The 21,593-nt window shown below is 45.9% G+C and overlaps 1 protein-coding gene across 1 annotated transcript in view; it reads left to right on the top strand.

Annotated features, from left to right (window-relative positions):
* OPN5 (opsin 5) overlaps positions 1-21,593 on the top strand; it is a 95,278-nt gene that overhangs the window by 38,913 nt on the left and 34,772 nt on the right. The window contains exon 2 of the mRNA XM_075598493.1: positions 7,225-7,377. Within this exon, the coding sequence (XP_075454608.1) occupies positions 7,248-7,377 (130 nt within the window). The 5' untranslated portion in view covers positions 7,225-7,247. The remainder of the gene's footprint in view (positions 1-7,224; positions 7,378-21,593) is intronic.

The following is a 21,593-nucleotide window of genomic DNA, read 5'->3' as shown; positions in this document are numbered from 1 at the left end:
CTGAGCACTTGCCCAGAATGCTATCCCAGCTCCTAGTGAATCCCTCATCCTGGAACATGCTATATATACCTTGTGTGTAGCTCTCCACGTCACCACTTGCCGGGCAGAGGGTGAGAGGCACTGCTAAGTGCCGATATATGCATACAATGTATGCATGAAGGGATACAATGTTTATATGCAATAGACACTCTGTATTTTATGTTGTTTCGCTGCCTGTTGAATTTTGAGCTGGCAACTAACTCACATCAGCGTTACTACATTGCGCAAGCTCTGACGAGGGCTTGGTATATACTTATGATAGGGGCACGGTGTGTTTACTATTACCCTACCCTGAATATTCAAATGTAACTGCTGCATATTACTATTACTGCAATATATGTACCCCTTCCTTCCCTCTGCTAACTATATGTGGCTGCTCACTTTGGTTCTGCTACCTGCTACCGGATTTGCTATAGTGGCACATTTGAACTAGGGGGCCATAACTTGATACGGACGAGATCCGTGCCCCAGAGCTGGATATTACACTTTGTAAGCTCTTGTGCACTTAACTATCGACAGTCATTTAACTATTCAACTATCTGTGTTTTCTGCGTGTTAAGAGGCTTCAATAAGCGTGACAATGGCACATTTGAACTAGGGGGCTATAACTGGATACGGACTAGAACCGTGCCCCAGAGCTAAGTATCACACTTTGTGAGCTCTTGTGCACACTGTTTATCAACACTTAGATCACCTACTTTACCAACTTACAGTTAAAGCTGTTTTATCCCATAATTAGGGATCCTCCACGACCAGAGCTATTTCAACATTTTAGTTGATTATGGCTGCACTATACCATCACCAGTGAGCTTTCACTCTATTACTGCATATTTTGCATTACATTTTTTGGCATATATCTTTGCATGTCAGTCCACCGTCACCTGTATCTATTTTACAGGCTTTTCAACCTTGTTATTGCTGAACCAGGGGGCAAACTATTCAGTTAATAATTGTTCATCACTGCTAATTAGCAGATAGGTAGGATCTCTACCTTTCCCCCTAGATGTCAGTTTAAGTATTGTGTATTTTTGTCTGTTTTGTGTGTTGTTTTACCACTGTCAGTTGTTCATTTATTTCAACGATTTTGACACTTATTTTAACTAACATAATTAAAGCATTTTAATTTTAAGTCTATCATCACTACATTTTCATATACAACGAGTGCTGCCCTGAGGGTGTCTTTGTTTTCTAGTATTCATCCTGTTCTTTCCCCTTATTGCACCGTTGTTTATTTCACTTAATTATAGGCTGATGCGAGGGTTTTCATCCCCTTCCCTTCCCCCATTGTTGTATCATGAGCACATTCTTAGACAGGTCTGCAACCCTGTCTTTTAACCATTATCACCAATCATACAGTGTTCCCACTGCAGCAAGGGATTCTGGGAAATTATATGCAAATGAGCACACAATGTGTCACCTTTTGCCTGGAATATCCATTCACATGGAGCCCCTTTAAACTGATGCATCGCCGCTCACACAGTGTGTGTGTATGTGTATATGTGTGTATATATATATATGTGTGTGTGTGTGTGTGTGTGTGTGTGTGTGTGTGTGTGTGTGTGTGTGTGTGTGTGTATATATATATATATATATATATATATATATATATATATATATATATATATATATATATATATATATATATATATAGGTAACAGAGCAGATGGCACACAAATACAGATGAAGACAGGTGCTTAGTCCCATATGAATGAATATAATCAAAGGCTCCTTACCAGGCAGACCAGAGAATCCAGGGAATCCAAAGCAGGCACAGCAAGGAAGAGACAGCACACTTGTTAGCAAAAAGAATTGTATTAGTGAAGCAGGCACAAAACACCAGACAAAATCCCAGTAATATCTGGATAATCTTCCATCCCACAATAGGTCACTCCGTGTAAAAAGAGGAAAAATAGATAATAGATCTAGGTTTAAGGATCCACTAATCCAGGGATCCAACACACATAATTGTTTAGGTGCACATCTCATAATAAACAAATATAGGTAACAGAGCAGATGGCACACATCTGGTGTTTTGTGCCTGCTTCACTAATACAATTCTTTTTGCTAACAAGTGTGCTGTCTCTTCCTTGCTGTGCCTGCTTTGGATTCCCTGGATTCTCTGGTCTGCCTGGTAAGGAGCCTTTGATTATATATATATATATATATATATATATATATATATATATATATATACACATGTAGAGGTATCAGTACCGTGTTAGCCGAGCTTCAATAATCAAAAAATAAATAGATGATACCGTTCTGTGGCTAACGAAATGCTTTTATTTGTGCGAGCTTTCGAGATACACTGATCTCTTCTTCCGGCGATGTCCTTGCTTCATTCATTGTAACATCTCCGGAAGAAGAGATCAGTGTATCTCGAAAGCTGTGGCAACCTTTATTTGCAAAATCAGTACCACTCGTGGGTCACCATCTGTATTCACTGCTTCAGCGAAACTTTTGAAAACAACAAACACCTATCCCTTTTTACCTCGCACAAATAAAAGCATTTCGTTAGCCACAGAATGGTATCATCTATTTATTTTTTGATTATATATATATATGTATATATGTATATATATGTATATATATAATATTGGGACAGGCCATACATACAGTACAATGTTTAAGAGTCCAGTTGAGTACCATCTGGTACTGAAAATGATGCAAGGAAATATGAAATATCCAGTCCTGATCTTTAGCTAACTCCCATAATACAGACATAAATTTGGATACAGTCCAGAAAGTCTCTAACGGGACATTAAATCTAATGAGCAATACCTGCCTCATTAGAAAAAGCATATTTTCTAGCCTTAATTGTCTTAAAAATGCAAGAATTGTTTTTATGACAGGTAAAGACTATTTCTGTTTCTATGTTGATCTTGAAAGTGAGCTTGACCTGTGTATTTCATGGGTGGACCAGTCAAAGTGAAATATGTATATCATGGAAGTCTGGTGACAATGCCCAGATCTTAGGTTCTCAGCCTCAAAGAAACCTCACATTCTTGAATTATCATAAAAATGGCAGATTCATTATTGTAACAGTTGCAATTAAATGATGTCTCAAGACCCTGAGGGAACCCTCAAATGCTTTGTAACGTATGTTAGGGAATTCTGTTTGTTTATCCTTTTTATTTGATGAAACTGTCTGCTTTTACTGTATTGCATGTTCTTGTAATAATCTTTTTCTGTAAACTAAGCACTGTACTACTTTTGTATATTACTCTAAACTTTAATATATATATAGGCTCTGATTAAACTTGCACATTTTGTAGAGAGTAATTTACATTTTCTGAATCAGATTTTGGTACAACAGATTTTTGGGTGTTAAGTGCATATTTTATTAGTGTGTGCCTTTTGAAACAGGTACACACTACTTACACCTGTGTGATTTAGGGTCCTGCCCCTTATTCAGCTGTATACAGAGCTGGATTATGCTCTAGTTGTCCTAAGAATCAGGCTGAGGTATATGTCATACTCCCAGTAAGGAGACACAGTCTGCCCATGGGGCTATCTTTTTATATTTATTACTAAACACTCACATGCACTTAATTAAAGTATAGACTAGTACCAGAATTTGTGAGTGTTTTCTTATTGTAGGGTACTTTTTGTACAAAGCTATATTAAAAGTTACATTTTATTTAATCAACCATTTTGTCAAACATACTTATTACCAGTAGGTGTGCACCATATATAGGACTTCTGTCTACGTGTGGCACTATGCACACAAATATGTTTACAAAAACATTTCTTAGGCTGCACCCACAACAATACATATCCACATTGGGTTAGCAAGGTAACTCCACCCATTTGAAATGGTTGACATTTTCCATCATTTTAAAAACTTAAGAATGGAGCATACAGTGAATTATAAGACAATCAAATGCAAACATATTGTAAGGGTTCTAGTGCTGGGTTTTGCTGGACCTTGCCCATACGTGGCTGTTATAGCCATCTTTGATCCTGGTAAATCTCTTCCTGGACTTGGTAACTGGCTCCAGGGCTTTAAATAGCAGTCAGTTACTCCCAGCCCCGGCCCGATCATTTGTTTCTATCCCATGTGTTCCTGGGCCCCGTGAGTGCCTTGTTCCTGTTGCAGACCCCAGCCTGTTACTCCGACTTTGCACCTTTGCCATCTGCCTTGACCTCTGCCTGCATCCCGACTATGACTTCTCTAACAGGACTCTGTCCCCTGGCTCTGGTCGGTGATCATATAACCCTACCTTTAGCTCTTCTGGGTCTGCTTCCTATTGGAGACGAGCAATGTTATACATATAAGGCACAAAATGCCTGGACAAAAGTAATCTTTTAAATAATAAAGGTAGAGAGCACATGCGTGGACTTGTACAAAGGTGTATTTAATAAAATGGTCGATGTTTCGGTCCCAACCTGGACCTCTCTCAAGATGAAAAATGTCCAGGTTGGGACAGAGAGGTTGACCATTTTATTAAATACACTTTTGTCCACAAGGTTGCTCCCTAATTTATTATATATGCGCTACATATCCATAACTAGTGGTCTTTTAAGACATTATATTACTCATTGGGGGTTATGCATTCATGTGTGATCAAGCCGATTAGGCAATACTCTAGAAAAACGTTCATTGACTTGGATGGGCGTTTCCTTGCAGGAGTGCCTGATCAGCACTACTGCTCTTAAATAAATTCCCACTTTTGAAGGTGGAAGAGGAAAAGAAAGTAAGATATGGTCCCTAACTTGTTAGCACTATGCAGACTAATTGATTAAAACATACTATACAGTATACACAAAAAGTGAAGGAAGAGCAGACTCTCTGTGATGGTCAGATGCAAATACAGTAGTGCAGGGGTGGCCAACTCCCGTCCTCAAGGGCCACCAACAGGATCAGGTTTTAAGGATATCCCTGCTTCAGCACAGGTGGCTGAATCAATGGGCCTTAATGTTATACAAGTTAGATTGTCTAATTTTACTTTCACTTAATGGAGAAGCTTTTTGGGCTGCAAAATTGTACAGCTGTAGCACCCATTACTTAAAACACATTAATGGAACAGAAAACAAGTGTTACTGTGTCAGTTTTAAACACACAAGTTGTAACGCAACATGTATGGCAAGCAAATTGGATCACGATGCATTCCCATCAAAACTTGTGCTTAATCTGGCGTTAGTTCATCTTTGTAACCATAACAATTGGCAAGAAGTGAGCTGCACACCTAGTGACATATTGCAAGAGATTCCAAGCACAGATGTGGCCTACCTAAAGGGCTGCATTTATTGCTCACTTCATGTTCCTTTACCTTATTTCTACTGTATCTGCACATTTGTGAAATATCGTTAGAAACTTGTGAAGTGATAATTAGTGCAAAGTGCTAGGTATAACATATACAAAAGTGATGGGTGCACCCATAAATTAAATCATTCAGTGTTCAATGACAAATTAATTTAGTGTCCATCAGCTGCCTAAAAAACTACTGATTTTTCAAGGGAAATAAAAAAATGTAGAACTTAAGAAAACGACTTTTATGGCGCTTTGACAATTTGTATAATACAAAATTGATCTTTGAATTCAAACCCAATGTGGGCTGGTGTTCTTGGAACTCTGCTACTTGAAAATCCTACGTAAATCATGATGCAGTCATACATGCAGAGAAGTGGAACGCGCTGTATATCACAGCTGGGAAACCTCCAAACCACTCCTGCATTAACCCTTCACCCTACGCGTTTCACGACTAGAGTGTAGCTTCCTCAGGGGTGCTGGAAAATCTTGATTTTGGAGGTTTCCCCGCTGTGATCGGTGACGTCATCCAGAGAGGCTGGTCTGCGAACGCAACCGGCGAGGAGAAGCCGATTCAGCATGCCCACACGAACAAGCCAGCCAGCAGCTACATACACACCATGACCATCTGCTTATCTGGCTCATGTTCAAGCAATTTCTCGTGAGTAGATTTCAATTTTACCGTCGTTGATGCCAAGAAAAGTATAATTCAGCAAATATGTCATGTTTGTTTTTTTGTTTTTTGTTTTTTTTAAAACTTGTTCATACATTTGTTTTTAATCAGCTTTTACTAAATATTTTTTCATCGGGTTTTCAAGCCAAGTTCTGGTTTATACCAGGGATATTCTATTCCCAATATTTGATACCATCACCCCAAGTATGGATTAATGTTGAATTATTTGGGATAGTGCAATGTGTTTGCACTTTTTTTTCCAGTTCTCTGCATGTATGACCACCTCACGATTTACGGGGGAGTTTCAAGCAGCGGAGCAGAACACTAGCCCATGTTGGGTTTGAATTCACAGATAAAGTTTGTAATATACCAATTATCTAAGCACCATAAAAGTCGTTTTCTTCAATCTTTAGAAACCGAGTGAAAGCAAGGGCAAACTGCGATGCTGCGTTGAAAAGAACAAAAAACTGGAGTAATTCATCCCCACTCTGTCCTCGGAATAAAAATATACGGATTATACTATATCTCTGCCGGCACATTCTGTAGTTAAACCTACTGCTATGGAAAACAACAAAATAGACATTTGAATCGGCTGCAGTAAAATGCAAGAATGATATTGCTAATCCCAGAAAGAGATCTGGGCACTATGAGCAGTAATTGCCTCACCTTATTAGAAGGGATTAAGATATTGAGGTAATATAGTGGAGTTACAAAATAGTTATTCAGCAATTACTTACACAATGCTAGTTATGTCATTGAAGACACAGGGGCAGGTGTTGATTTTTGTAGATTGATCTGATACAAATGATACACTTATTAGCAGGAATAGAACAGAATGTTTGTTCTTTTTAATCAGTCTCCTTTCATGTAGCAACTTCATCGTGAATCATTTTACAAAATGACTTCAGAAAATAATGTAACAAATGGTTCTGTCACCACAAAATTGTATTGTATTGTATGTCTTTATTTATATAGCGCCATAAATGTACATAGCGCTTCACAGTAGTAATACATATCATATAAATAACAGATCATGGGAATAAGTGCCTCAGACATACTGTAAAAGTAACATTAAGGAAGGAGTCCCTGCTCCGTGGAGCTTACAATCTAATTGGTAGGTAGGGAGAACGTACAGAGACAGTAGGAGGGAATTCTAGTAAGTGCGTCTGCAGGGGGCAAAGCTTTATGTATCATGTGTCCATGATTATCCAGTGCATTTGAAGTTACACAATTAAACAATAAACAATGCTTTTCTTTCCAGGCACCAATGAAAATAGGAGCAGAATGGCACTGAATAACAGTAATTTGCAGAACAGTGGTTATGTTCCGCACTATGCAAAGGACGCTGACCCCTTTGCATCAAAGCTCTCCGTGGAAGCGGACATCATTGCTGGGGTTTACCTAACAGTCATTGGTAAGGTTGCTGATTATTTTAAGAAAAATGTTGTTTTTTGGCATACGTTTGGTTGCGATAAAAAGAATCCCATAATAGGTAATAGGGGACTCTCCCTTTTTTTTTATGGCCTCAGCATATTCAAAGTGAAGGAGTTATCATGTAGTGATTAAAGTGTTGGTTTTGAAGACACACATTTATGGGCTTAATTACTTCTTGAGCGACACACACTGGGCTCAATTCACAAAGCTCCATAAAATCAGGGCTCAAAATGTGATGTTACCTAAAATGAGAACAGACGTTTTGTTCCCTGAAGATAACGAGGATCCTCAAAGCTTATTACATGCAAAAATAATGACTGCTCCACATCTCATCAGCATAGGTTTAACGTCACGTAATTGTAGCATAACATAGCAATATGTTATAAGAACGTGATTGTGACGATAGGGGAGCAGAGACCAGCATTTTAAAGGTTAAGCCCAGTCTTTGGCCCCTATCTGTAGGATTGCCCTGTACACACATCTACCTGTGGCTCATGTGGCCAACATATTATGTGTTAAACCCAGTAATGTATATGTGTAAACAGCAAGCATAAAATGTGTTTTAAAGCATAGACAAGGTCTCTGGACATGCAGGGTTGAAAAACCCTTTGTTTAGCCACGTCTGGAAAAATGGCGATTGCTGGGACTCAGGGAGGGGTGTGTACTCAGTCCTGGGAAACTGTGACTCTGAAGGCAGGGCCATTGTTCAGATCAGACTCTGAGGTATCCATTTCCACAGGAGGTATCCAGCTGAAACACAGAAGTTTTAGGGAAGACAACTTCTCTGCTCTCAGTGGTTGGTTAGTTTGAATTTCCCACTGGCCTGATTGGCCTATCTAGCTCGCTTGATTGGCCCCTGATTGGCCCACATAGCATCCATGCTATGATTGGTCACCACGCAGAATCCACGCTGTGGTTTGTCTCCATCTATTCCCCGTGATTTCCTAGGGAGACAGAAATCTAGAAAAGAGACGGCTGATCTCAGTTCCCCAGATCACCCCTGGACTGGCGTGGAGATGGACTAAATGGTGTTCTCTGAGGTTATGCCAGAGACACCCAAGACAAGGCTGCTTGCCTTTTTGAAGTGGTAGATTTACACTTGCTCCAACTTGCATCCAGCGCTGCCTGGATACTCTGAACTTTCTACAGAAGTGGAAGCTGCTCTGGCAAAGTCATTTTGGTGGCACCGGACACCTAAGCGGTTGGGATTACCTCTGTATTGTGCTGACGTTTGTGAGTATAAGCTCTGTTGTGATGTTGTTCTGCGTGTGTTGGCTCTGGCTGAAATAAACACCCGTTTATTTGATCTCTGTGTCCTGTCTGGTACTTGGTCCCGTGAAAGAGTCCTGGTCTCCCGTGACAGTGATACGTTTTTCTCAGTGTTACTCTGATAAAGACCCGGAAATAGGTCTTCGACTGAAGTGGTGTAAGAGAGGAAAGCATAGGGAAATAACGCTATGTTAGTTCAATCATAGCTTACTGTGGTGTTACACCTATCCAGACCCTGTTTGTAAGTAACGCCGAGTTTAGATATGAGAGTTTAGATATGAGAGTTTAGATATGAGAGTTTAGATATGAGAGTTTAGATATGAGAGTTTAGATATGAGAGTTTAGAAATGAGAGTTTAGATATGAGAGTTTAGATATGAGAGTTTAGATATGAGAGTTTAGAAATGAGAGTTTAGATAGGACCTTCACCTAACTAATGTAATGTTAAGTCCCCACATTAACCATAACACACTTTGTAGATATGCAATGTTAAGATAAGTCCTCATGTGCATGTCATCACTAATGGCCGCGATAATAAACGCTATACTCTTTACTGGAGAAAACTTAACATTGTTCTGAAATGTTACTCTTAACGAGGCAATCCAAGCAGAATTTAAAAAATATATATATTTATTTATTTATGTTGTGTTTGTTTTAATATATACAGCTTTTGATTGCCTTTTTATTGAAAAATCGTTATTTTTAAAGGCTTTCTGGCAGCTTGGCCTTAACTTGGGAGGAAATAACGGAAACAATCTCTTTTTAAAGAGGCAGTCCGCGTGGCACTTAAAAAAAAATACATTGCTTTTTGTTTTAATATACACAGACTTTGATTTCCTTTATTCAAAATGAACTACTGTACCTAAGCTGCCGATCAATTAGTTCTGCCATCATCAATCGGCAAAGATCCTGCTTCGTAGGTTCACTAAATGGCTGCCTTTCTGTTTCAATCAATCCTTCAGTCAGTGTAACTCAGCAGCTACAATGTATTCTTAAATTACTAACGTAACATTATCTATTGTTACATTTTGCAGCTCAAACTGATGGGAATATTGACAACAAATTATCACAAACAGGAAAGTGTTGCAAAGAACACTGGGGAAGTGTAAAATCCTGCCATAGAAATCAAAGAGTGCTAATTATATTAAAACTCATTAAAAATGGCATTAAGAGTTTAGTTTAAAAAAAATAGTATTATGTAATAATACAGAATAGATTTATATTAAAAAAGAAAAACACATGTAGGATATTGCATGAATTGCACCTTTAACGTCCCATTAAGTTAGTTTAACCTCACATTAAGTGATTTAAGAGATTTGTAGATCTGGGCTTCTGTAGCTGACCTTGGTTTACCATCCTAGAACATACTGTATGCTATGAAGAGAATGTTGGTACTTGGCGGCTGAGTTAGAGTTTTGTGTAGCTAAAAGATCTGTTTATTAAAAAGTGAGATTTCACAATCTTTCATGGCACAACTAAAATGTTATTGCAGATGCTGCTTAGCAGTTTAGGCCCTTATTCAATATGCTGTAAAGAGGTCTTCCCCTTGTGGGGGAAGTGTTAAGCCCCAGTGAAATTAATGAAGCTTTAATGTTCCATAGCGGTACAAATCTAGGGGAGACATGTAGGTTACCAAAGCTCTGACCATACACATGGACAAGAAATCTATATGGTTCTATTAATGAATCCACTGTATATATCAAGTCAAAAACGGAACAATTCTAGGACCAAGGATTCTGCACCATATAAATCAAAGGGAAGAATCCAATTGAAATCAATATAAACGTTTTCTTTGATATAAGCAGAGCATTTCTTTGCCCCAATATTCCACCTGGTTTGCCTTGATACACAAGTCCAAAATTGGGGAGCACAAGATTTGTTAGGGGGGGGGGGGGGGTGCAGCGGTTACAGAGGCCCTGCGCTCTTCTCCAAGGCATTTAAATTAAATGCCGGGAGACCACATGAGGCCTTTCCAGCTTTCCTTACTTTGTCTTCCATGGCAACGTGGCATCACATGATGACGTGAACCCGTGGCGTCATGGGACACTGGAGACAAGGTAAAGATGGGGGCCCGAGCAGGGAGGGGGAGAGCAGGCAGGGAGGCGCAGGCTGAAAAGTTTGCGCACCCCTGATCTAAGGCACATGATGTGGGAAAGGAATGGTATAGAGAATGGTAAATAAATAGACAGACAGGGCAATAAGGATGAAAGGGGCCATGAGAAATAGGACATTATAGTAGACTTGTACAAATTAGGTTTTAGCAGGAACTGATGTGGACGTACTAGTGAATCCCTGCACTTCTCTTAAAGGTTTCACTCTACACTAAAGAATGGTTTCCTTATCTTTTGAGAGAGCCTCCCTCCTCGTTTCTGCACAACCCAGCTAAACTTCCTGCGATGTCCGTGATAGAACACCATGGTGAATGTTAGTGGAAGCTTTAATGCCAGTCCCATGACCTATTGTAATAAAAGATACCAATTAATACAATTACTACCACACCTATTCAAAGTGCTCCAAAGCCACTTGCTTATGTCAGGGAAGCCGAGCTCCATTCACACAAAAGGGGATGAGAGCTTCCGTGACAGAGAAAAAGGGGCAGAGGGTAATGAATGTCACTTTTACACCTGTTCAGTGAGGCAACCGATCCCTGTTTTTGTGCACAGACTATATGATATGTTACATTTGTAAAATGAAGTAGTTATTTAGAGTATGCATCTTTTGTTGTATACAGCTTGTACTTAAACATTTGAAAAATATGTTTCTAAGTAGTAATCCCTTAAAACGTTGCTGCACCACTTCCTTGTTTAATTATACTTAATACTACTAATGTGTTTCCTTGCTGGATTTTGCCTCTGTAAATTCGTATATACAGAATTTTTTCGTCTGGAGGGATTTAGTTTGTGATGTTTTTTTACTTTTGGGTTTGGACCAGATCTTGTGTTGTAGAGCTTTTTGGAGCCTTTTGGAGAGAGAATCGTGATGTTGCCAGCTCTTACCTTTGATGTTTTCATTTGATTCTTTAGCTCCTTTTGATTCCAGTTGAACCTGCAAAAAACACATCACAAGGAGAAATTCTGGGGCAAAATAACTGCACCATACTGTATGTATCAAACTATCGGAAAAAAAAGGGTTTTTGAAATCAATAGGATTTTTTTTTCTTTGATCGATATTGTGCAGTTATTTTGCTCCAGAATTGCTCCACTTAGTGCTTCCAACTACTGTATGCAAACAATTTACATTTTACAAAGACCTGGCTTGTTCTCAAAGACTGCATGTAAAAAGGATGAACAAGTGAACCTCCAGCTGATGTTGTTCCAAGATATCAAACTCCAGGAACATGCAGAAAAGCCACTTCAAGAACATTTGCATTTAGATATTTATTAACTGCTGTGAGAAAGAAAAAAAAATCAGTTTATTGACATATTGGCCAATACAGATGTAGCAGGGTAGTCCTCCACACCTCTAAGGGGAGCTGATGCAGCTCCTCGGACTCTTAGGCAGAGGTGTGGCGGCCATGCTGGAACTCCCACAGGACTAGACGGAGAGGATATCCCCTGGCGGAACAGGATATCCTTTGGAGACTGGGAACAGTGTGTCAGACCTGACGGGACCTTTGGAGACGACGGTTGTGTCCGGGGAGCCAGTAGGCGACCCAGGACTAGGCCAGCGAACCCCATAGGCCGAGTTAGGCCCTGAGCCACCCTAGATGAGTGCTTTAGGGACAGCCGAACCTCAGGGACATTCCTGGTAGTTGAGTACCAGTGGAGCGATGGAGCAAAACGACTTGTGAGGGAGCACTACAGTGAGGCTGCCGGAAGTAAGGAGTGAGAGGCATATTGTTGGGAGGCCCCGCTATGTAGAATCAAGTATACCGCTCCCGATATCAGCAGAGGATACCCTGGCTATGGCATTGAAGTCAGGAAGTAACCAACGTGCACTGCCAAATACAGCAGGGAGGGTAGTTCTGCTCTCACATACATTTGGGATTGCCTTGTTGGACACCCAGCCTGTTGGGGTGCCCAAGGACAATTGGGGTGCACTACCAGTTGTGTGCTATTGTTATTTCTGTGTTATGTTCATTGCTGTATGTGTATCAGGAGGGACCTGTTGGTAAATAGTATTGGTTATCATTGCTGTGTTGTGGTTATTACTGTATATGTTCCTGTGAGGAGCCATCCCAACAACGCTGGGATCCGCACGGGTGGTGACGCTGCACCCTGCATACCCAAGCTCTCAATCAGTGGAGGCCCAGGTCTTCTGTGAGCCTGCAGGTTAGCACCATAACGTAACATGCAAATCACCCTTAGTGGGGGGTGTAAGTGTTATACACAAAAGACAAAAATAACCTAAAATCCTGGATGGACAAAAATATATATGTAGCCAGGTCCCCCCTTGAGCACTCACCCCTCCTTCTGTTGTGCGGCCGGTTGCAAGAGACGCGGTCGGGCCGGTTGCCGGGGACGCGAGCGGGCCGGTTGATGGGCTCGCGAGCGGGCCGGTTGCCGGGGACGCGATCGGGCCGGTTGCCGAGGCCGCGATCGCGTTGCAGGGGTCCCGGCGGCCGGTGAGTAGGGCGCCGCCATTCCACAGCACTCGCGCATGCGCAGGGAAGGCACTGGAGGGCCGGAGCAGAATAGGGAACAGTCAGGAAGCCCTAGGGAGCTCGCGCATGTGCAGAAGGGAGCTAAATAAAGCCCGTGAAGCCCTAGCCTACCAGGGAAGGGATTGGCCAGGGACTACAGATCCCATGAGCCTTAGGGAACCCCATGTGATGCCAGGGAGCCAATAGGGCTGCAGGAGCGGGGTTTTTGCACACGTCAGTTGGTGACTGGAGCAGCTAGGGGAAGGAGGTAGGGTGCAGGGGTCAGTGACTCTCTGCACTAGGCCAGCAGTCCCCTAGGGCCCAGACAGCCCTGAGTCATCCTAGCTGAGTATTGTAGGGACAGGCCCTAGGTTAGGGACCCTGCCCCATTATCTATTGGCTAGTAGTGTACCACGAACATTGATCGGTTGCTAAGAGGGAGCTGAATTATCTCCACGGAGACCAAGCTAGCAGTGACTGCGGCCTGCTGGCAGCAGACAGATCCTCGCCAAGGTACAGACGGTGCGGAGCTGCGGTGATATTATCCACGCTGGAATTCACCCCACGCGTAGGATCCAACCCCAGTGGTATAGCGGCACCCGTGGCTGGAGCCCGGGCAGGTAACCCACAAACTCACGTGCTCCAACAAGGCCTATCACCAGACATAGTGGCTGCGCAGTCACACACACATTGGTATATGACTTGGGAGCGCGAGACATTGGGTTGGGGTTACTGGACACAGGGTGGGATCACTCTTTGGAAGGTTAGCGTCCGCCGTGACGCATAAGGTTAGCGTCCGCCGTGACGCCTAAGGTTAGCGTCCGCCGTGACGCCTATGTGTTAGCGTCCGCCGAGGCGCCTAAGGTGGTAGCGTCTGCCGCGACGCATAGAGTGTGGGCTACTGCTGTAGTGCAAGGTAGCGTCCGGCGAGACGCCCTGGTCAGGTTGCCCTTAGCGAGGGACACCTGGTGATATGTGTTGATGTTGTATTCATTCTATGCATAGTAGTAAAGGTATTAGTCATTATCAATTCTGTTGTACGTGGTTATTGATTGTCCTGCGAGGAACCAATCCCCCTCTGGTGGGAGCCATCGCAGGTGGAGGCGCTGCACCTATTGTAAGTGATTGTCCATAGTATTGTATTGCCCCAGGTTCCCCGTGGCGGAAGCTCAGCCCTCCTGGTTACAAACAGGTACAGCACCACACTGATAAGTAGTCAGATGCACCTACCCACCTCAATCTCACTTAGGGTGGGGGTAAGAGGGCTACATTTGGAGGCGCTGCTGAGATTCTCAGACCTGGGGTGCCCTATTCAAAACAGTATCACCAAAGATCAGCAACATGGTAATTCCCTCACGTCAAGAGGTGCACGCGTGGGCTACCACCGTCCGTGAACCACCTAAACATGTTGTGGCGTTAGTGGCAGAAACTGACATCCGGGACTCACTGAGAAAGCTCTTAGGGCCAGATAAAATATGGTACCGTGGCCGGGTGTTCGACTCTACTTGTCATTGGAGCGCCCTACTATTCACCGTGGGGCGGGACATATGCCCAGAAGCGGCCCCGAACACTCTAGTAGCCCCCGAGTGCCCGCCAGAAGGATACCCCCTTATATACTCGGACTTACCAGTAATAAGGGAAATGTTTTCACTAAGAGCCTCTCCTCAAGATCCAGATGAACCGTCCACCAGTACCTGGACACCACTTGCACCCGTGTCAAGTACCCCAAACCGGGGTGACCGTCCCCTACCCAAAGTCTCCTTTACCCCAAGCGCCCTCACGGAAGCGGATAGCTGGGCTGACAGTCCGCCCTCTCTACCCGACCCCGTACCCCACGAGGTACACCCCAGGCATACCAGAGAGAGGGTAACGAACGAAGGTTCCATAATGGGGGTGACTCTACCTCAATTCGTAGAAGCTTTCACCCTGGCCTCCCAGTCCCAAGGCTACCGGAAACTTAAGGCCTTCTCGGGAGTACTTCCAATACCCCAGGGGGAGGAGGGAATAGACCTTTGGAGGGAGAATGCAGTAAAAGTCGTAGAGGAATGGCCGTGCACTGACAATGTAAAGCGGCAGCGTATCATGGAATGTCTTCGGCCTCCCGCCTCTACCATTGTGACTATCCACAGGGCCCAACACCCCGAGTTGACGGCGTTGGAAATGGTGGCGTTCCTGTTGGAAGCGTACGGGCTAGCAGAAGACGAAGGAGCGATCTGGACGAAGTACTTCCATCTTTATCAGAAGGAGGGAGAGGACTTGTCGGCTTTTATTCACCGCCTACAGCTGGTCTTGGGAACCCTCCTCAATCGTAAGCTGATTCCCGCCTCTGGGATGGATGAAGCGCTCCATAAGCAGTATCTGCGGGGATCAAGCCCCACTCACCCCATAGCCAACATGCTCCGCAGCAAGATAATGGACGGGGGCCCCTATAAGTTCACCGAGTTGCTGCGGCAAGGAGGCTCATGTTATGCTACACTCAGCCACTAAACCTAAGAGCCCCTCTGCCTCCAAAGGAAAGGGCTCTACGGAAAAGAAGGAAGAGTCTGCTGCCTTGTCCAAGGGGTACAAACCAAGACCCCCTGACCGACCACCTTCCCCGTCCACGAGTCGTCCGGAAAGCCGCCCGGTTGTATGCTATAACTGCGGTAAGAAGGGTCACGTCCTCCGTAACTGTCCAGAAAGAGAAGGTCATCCAGAGGAACACCCTTCCGATAGAGGGAAATCAGCCCGATCAATGGTCTGCAGTGTACCTATGGCAGAAGCTGACCCCGAACTCCCTCATTCTGGAACCACGGATGCCCCTTCTGACGCTGGCCCCAGTGATGACGCCTCACCCTGTGAAGCTTACAGTCAAGTGGGCCCTGCGGCCATCGTGCCCGTGGTACTGGAAGGGATATACGCATCGGCCCTATTGGACACAGGGTCACAAGTAACCATAATATATCGCAAGTTCTATGACCAGCACCTTCAACACTGCCCCCTGAGGCCGGCCGAACATATGAAGGTTAGGGGGTTAAGTAATGAAGACTACCCCATCGATGGGATTGTAAGGGTCCAGCTGGAAATACTCCAACTGTTCACCGGCAAGAAGCACCCCATGCAGGTAGCGGCCATGGTATGCCCGGAGCCCCAAGACCATTGCAAGTACCCAATCATCTTGGGAACCAATGCGGACATAGTACAAGCTATAATCCGAGCCTACTTGAAAGAGACCAACGAATTGCCGCTGGCCGATTCGCTCCTAGACCCCATTTTACGAGAAGAGTGCCACCGGGTATATGCCTTGGAGCGTCATGGGGACCTCTACAATCGTCAACGCGGACTGACGACCATATTACCAGGGGGAGTGCAAAAGATGGCCGTCTGGTGTTGTTATCCCGACCGAGACGAGAACGACCAACTGTTCTCGCTGGAGAGTGTGCCTGAAGAAGAGGAGGTTCATAGAGGGTATAGAGTACTACCCGAAGTGAGGGAATGGACGGCTAAGATCCCTCTTCGAACCCACGTGTATGTGCAGAATCTCTCCCCCTTTCCGATGGAATTTGATGTCGATCAGAAGTTGGGATGCATATATCCGGTCAGCCCGGTGGAAGCCACGCCTCAGGTGAAGGCGGCGGCCGCGCATGAGCGGGTAGTCGATCTGGACTTCAACTTCGGCGAGTCGACGCTGTCCACCGAGTGGAAAGAACGGTTGACCACCCAGCTGCTTCAACGACGAAATGTGTTCTCCACGAGCGAGATGGATGTGGGGTGCAGCCGCAGTGCCCAACATACCATTCGAATGAGTGATGCCACTCCGTTCCGGGAACATTCTCATCGCATCACCCCTCGGGATGTGGATGATGTGAGGAACGCCATACAAGACATGGAAACCGCTGGGATTGTGACGGAATCTCGAGGACCTTACGCGTCGCCCATAGTGGTGGTGCTGAAAAAGAACGGGTCCGTACGACTGTGTGTCGACTATCGAACTCTGAACAATCGCACGATCCCGGATCAGTACAACCTTCCGCGCATTGAAGAGATCCTGAATGCGCTGAATGGAAGTCACTGGTTTAGCGTGCTCGATCTCCGATCGGGATACTATCAGGTGCCTATGAATGCGGAAGACCAGGAGAAAACAGCTTTCGTCTGCCCCCTGGGATTCTATCAATTTACCCGTATGCCGCAAGGTATATGTGGGGCGCCTGCTACGTTCCAAAGGTTGATGGAAAAGACTATCGGGGACATGATTCCCCGGGAGTGTCTGGTATACCTGGATGATATCATCGTCTTCGGAAGGACTCTGGAAGAGCACGAAGAGCGATTGTTTAAGGTGATCGACCGTCTGGGGAACGAAGGTTTGAAATTATCCCTAGACAAGTGCCGATTTTGCCATACCTCGGTGACCTAGGTGGGGCACATAGTGTCCGCCAAAGGGATCGCCACCGACCCTGCCAAGGTAGAGGCCGTAGTGAACTGGCCTCGCCCAGAGAACGTCACAGAGTTGCGATCCTTCCTGGGGTTCTGTGGGTATTACCTTCGCTTCGTGGAAGGGTACTCGAGCAAGGCTAAACCCCTGAACAATCTGTTGAAAATATACCCTTCAGAGACCGGGAAGAAGGCTGTATCGGCCCGCCAACCGTTCGGTGACAAATGGACATCTGAGTGTGAGCAGGCCTTCCTGAAACTGAAGAAGTGTCTGACCGAAGCGCCCGTGCTTGCATATGCGGATCCCGAACAGCCATACGTCCTGCATGTGGATGCCAGTCTAAATGGACTAGGCGCCGTCCTGCACCAGAAGCATCCGGAGGGTCTGCGGCCTGTAGCTTACATCAGTCGCAGCTTGACACCCAGTGAGCAGAGATACCCCGTCCACAAGTTGGAGTTTCTGGCTCTCAAGTGGGCTATCACCGAGAAGCTCCACGATTACCTGTACGGTGTCACCTTCGAGGTAAGGACGGATAACAATCCCCTCACATACATCAATACGTCGGCCAAATTAGATGCAGCAGGCCACCGATGGCAGGCCGCCCTCAGCAACTACAGCTTCTCCTTGAAGTATAAGCCGGGACCATTGAATATCGGGGCGGACGCCCTCTCCCGAAGGCCAGGACTACTTGCTACCCCAGATGATGAGGAATGGGAAGAACTCCCAGGACCCGGAGTGCGGGCTATGTGTAAAACTGCCGCAATAGTTAATGACCAAGTGGCCTTCTCAGAATTACCAGTGGCCGACTCCTTGGGATGCCAGTCGCAGGCTGTCCCAGCCGCCTACTGCGACCCAAAAGGGATGCACCTCACGCACGACAAGGTGTTCCGGTGGAAAGATCTGGTAGACTACCAAATACGAGATCCGGTCGTTAGTATCATCCGGAACGCCGTTGAAAAGAAGAACCCAGCCCTTCTGAAACGCGCGCCCAGTGACTTGGTGGCCTTGCTCGTGCGGGAATGGGACAAATTCGAAATAGACAATTGCTTGCTCTATCGGGTGGTGCAATACCACAACCACCCGGATAGGCGACAACTAGTCCTCCCTAAGAACTTACAATACCTGGTGTTGAAGTCCCTACATGATGATCATGGACCTCTTGGTATAGACAAGACTTTTGGGTTAGTCAGAGATCGCTTTTTCTGGCCCAAGATGCGAGAGGCCGTTGAACATCACTGTCGCCGCTGTACTAGGTGTATTCAGCGCAAGACCCTACCTACCCGAGCCGCCACCATGGGCCATCTAAAAAGTTCTGGTCTTATGGACCTCGTGTGTATGGATTTTCTGTGTATTGAGCCTGATAGCCGGGGAATATGCAACGTGCTGGTCATCACAGACCATTACACTTGGTATGCTCAAGCCTTCCCTACTAAAGACCAGAAAGCCATCACCGTGGCGAAGATATTATGGGAAAAGTACTTTGTACATTACGGCCTTCCCAACCGCCTTCACTGTGACCAAGGAAGGGATTTCGAGAGTACATTGATCAGGGAACTGCTCAAAATGCTGAACATTGCCAAATCCCGAACGACCCCGTATCACCCCGAAGGGGATGCACTACCCGAACGTTTTAATCGGACCTTACTAGACATGCTCGGAACACTACAGAGTGCTCAGAAATCGGAGTGGAGTCGACACGTGAAAGCTTTGGTGCATGCGTACAATTGCACCAGACACGAGTCAACTGGATTCTCCCCATACTTCCTTATGTTTGGGCGAGAGGCGAGATTGCCAGTGGATGTGCGTCTTAGAGTCTCAACGGATGGGATACATAATGCTACCCACTTCAAATATCTGCAACGACTCAAAGACAGCTTGCAGCAGGCGTACCAGCAGGCAGAGAAATCCACCACTAAGCTAAATGCTGAAAATAAGAGGCGATACGACCATAAGGTCAGATATCGGGAACTTCGGCCAGGAGATGCTATGTTGCTTCAGAACTTGGGCGTACCAGGCAAACACAAATTGGCCGATCGATGGAGAGACGGAGTCTATGAAATAGACCGGAAGGCCAGGCATCTAGGATTCTATTGCATCAAAGACACTGACGGCCGGGTAAAGTTATGGCACCGCAACCATCTTCTCCCCATTCCACAAGTGGAAGATGAAGAGACAGAGATACTGGCTACACCGCTCAACGGCGAACCCGACTTATCAGAGCTGGGTCAAGAGACTGTCAATAACGAGACCCACTCTGAAACTCCTGAAGATCCTATGGAAGGACCCTCTCAAAGGGACTGCTCCACAGAAGGGGCATCTCCCGGAGGAGCTATGGGTAAAGGCCCCCTTAGGCCAACGCCTACTAAGGTGGCACCAACAGGCCAGCCTTTGGATCCACAGAGCCCGAGCTTTGTGCCTAACAGACTGTGCAGAGACATTTCTCCCCTCAAGGGAAGAGGCTGAGCCTCAGGACTGTGCTTATTACTCCCCCGAGGGAGTTGCAGAAGAACAACTCCGACGGAGCCAACGAATCAGGTACCCTCCAACTCGGGTAACCTATGATCAGATGGGGGCACCCCATTATGAGGCTCAGCAGTGCTCTCGGAGCAAGATCCAATCTGTGATTGTGATGCTCACAGAATTGTGTAATCTCGTGTAGAGTCATGCATGCGCTAAGTTATGTTTTCAAATGCATTTTCATTATATAACTGCTGTATATAGTTACATTGAGTTGTGTCCCAAGCGAGGACGTTGGGGATTTTACTAGGGGGAGGATGTAGCCATGTCCCCCCTTGAGCACTCACCCCCTCCTTCTGTTGTGCGGCCGGTTGCCAGGGACGCGGTCAGGCCGGTTGCCGGGGACACGAGCGGGCCGGTTGCCGGGGACTCAAGCGGGCCGGATGCCGGGGAGGCGATCGGGCCGGTTGCCGAGGCCGCGATCGCGTTGCAGGGGTCCCGGCGGCCGGTGAGTAGGGCGCCGCCATTCCACAGCACTCGCGCTTGCGCAGGGAAGGCACTGGACGGCCGGAGCAGAATAGGGAACAGTCAGGAAGCCCTAGGGAGCTCGCGCATGTGCAGAAGGGAGCTAAATAAAGCCGCGAAGCCCTAGCCTACCAGGTAAGGGATTGGCCAGGGACTACAGATCCCATGAGCCTTAGGGAACCCCATTTGACGCCAGGGAGCCAATAGGGCTGCAGGAGCTCCCTGCTTGCAGGGAATGGATACATTTCGCGGGGTTTTTGCACACGTCAGTTGGTGACTGGAGCAGCTAGGGGAAGGAGGTAGGGTGCAGGGGTCAGTGACTCTCTGCACTAGGCCAGCAATCCCCTAGGGCCCAGACAGCCCTGAGTCATCCTAGCTGAGTATTGTAGGGACAGGCCCTAGGTTAGGGACCCTGCCCCATTATCTATTGGCTAGTAGTGTACCACGAACATTGATCGGTTGCTAAGAGGGAGCTGGACTATCTCCACGGAGACCAAGCTAGCAGTGACTGCGGCCTGCTGGCAGCAGACAGATCCTCGCCAAGGTACAGACGGTGCGGAGCTGCGGTGATATTATCCACGCTGGAATTCACCCCACGCGTAGGAGGATATCCCGGCGGATCCCACCCCCAGTGGTATAGCGGCACCCGTGGCTGGAGCCCGGGCAGGTAACCCACAAACTCACGTGCACCAACAAGGCCTATCACCAGACATAGTGACTGCGCAGTCACACACACACATTGGTATATGACTTGGGAGCACGAGACATTGGGTTGGGGTTGCTGGACACAGGGTGGGATCACTCTTTGGAAGGTTAGCGTCTGCCGTGACGCATAAGGTTAGCGTCCGCCATGACGCCTAAGGTTAGCGTCCGCCGTGACGCCTATGTGTTAGCGTCCGCCGAGGCGCCTAAGGTGGTAGCGTCCGCCGCGATGCATAGAGTGTGGGCTACTG

Source organism: Ascaphus truei, chromosome 4, assembly GCF_040206685.1.
Source record: "Ascaphus truei isolate aAscTru1 chromosome 4, aAscTru1.hap1, whole genome shotgun sequence".
Taxonomy (NCBI): Eukaryota; Metazoa; Chordata; class Amphibia; order Anura; family Ascaphidae; genus Ascaphus; species Ascaphus truei.
Note: the sequence above shows the minus strand (reverse complement) of the source record. Positions and strands in the feature narration are given on the sequence as shown.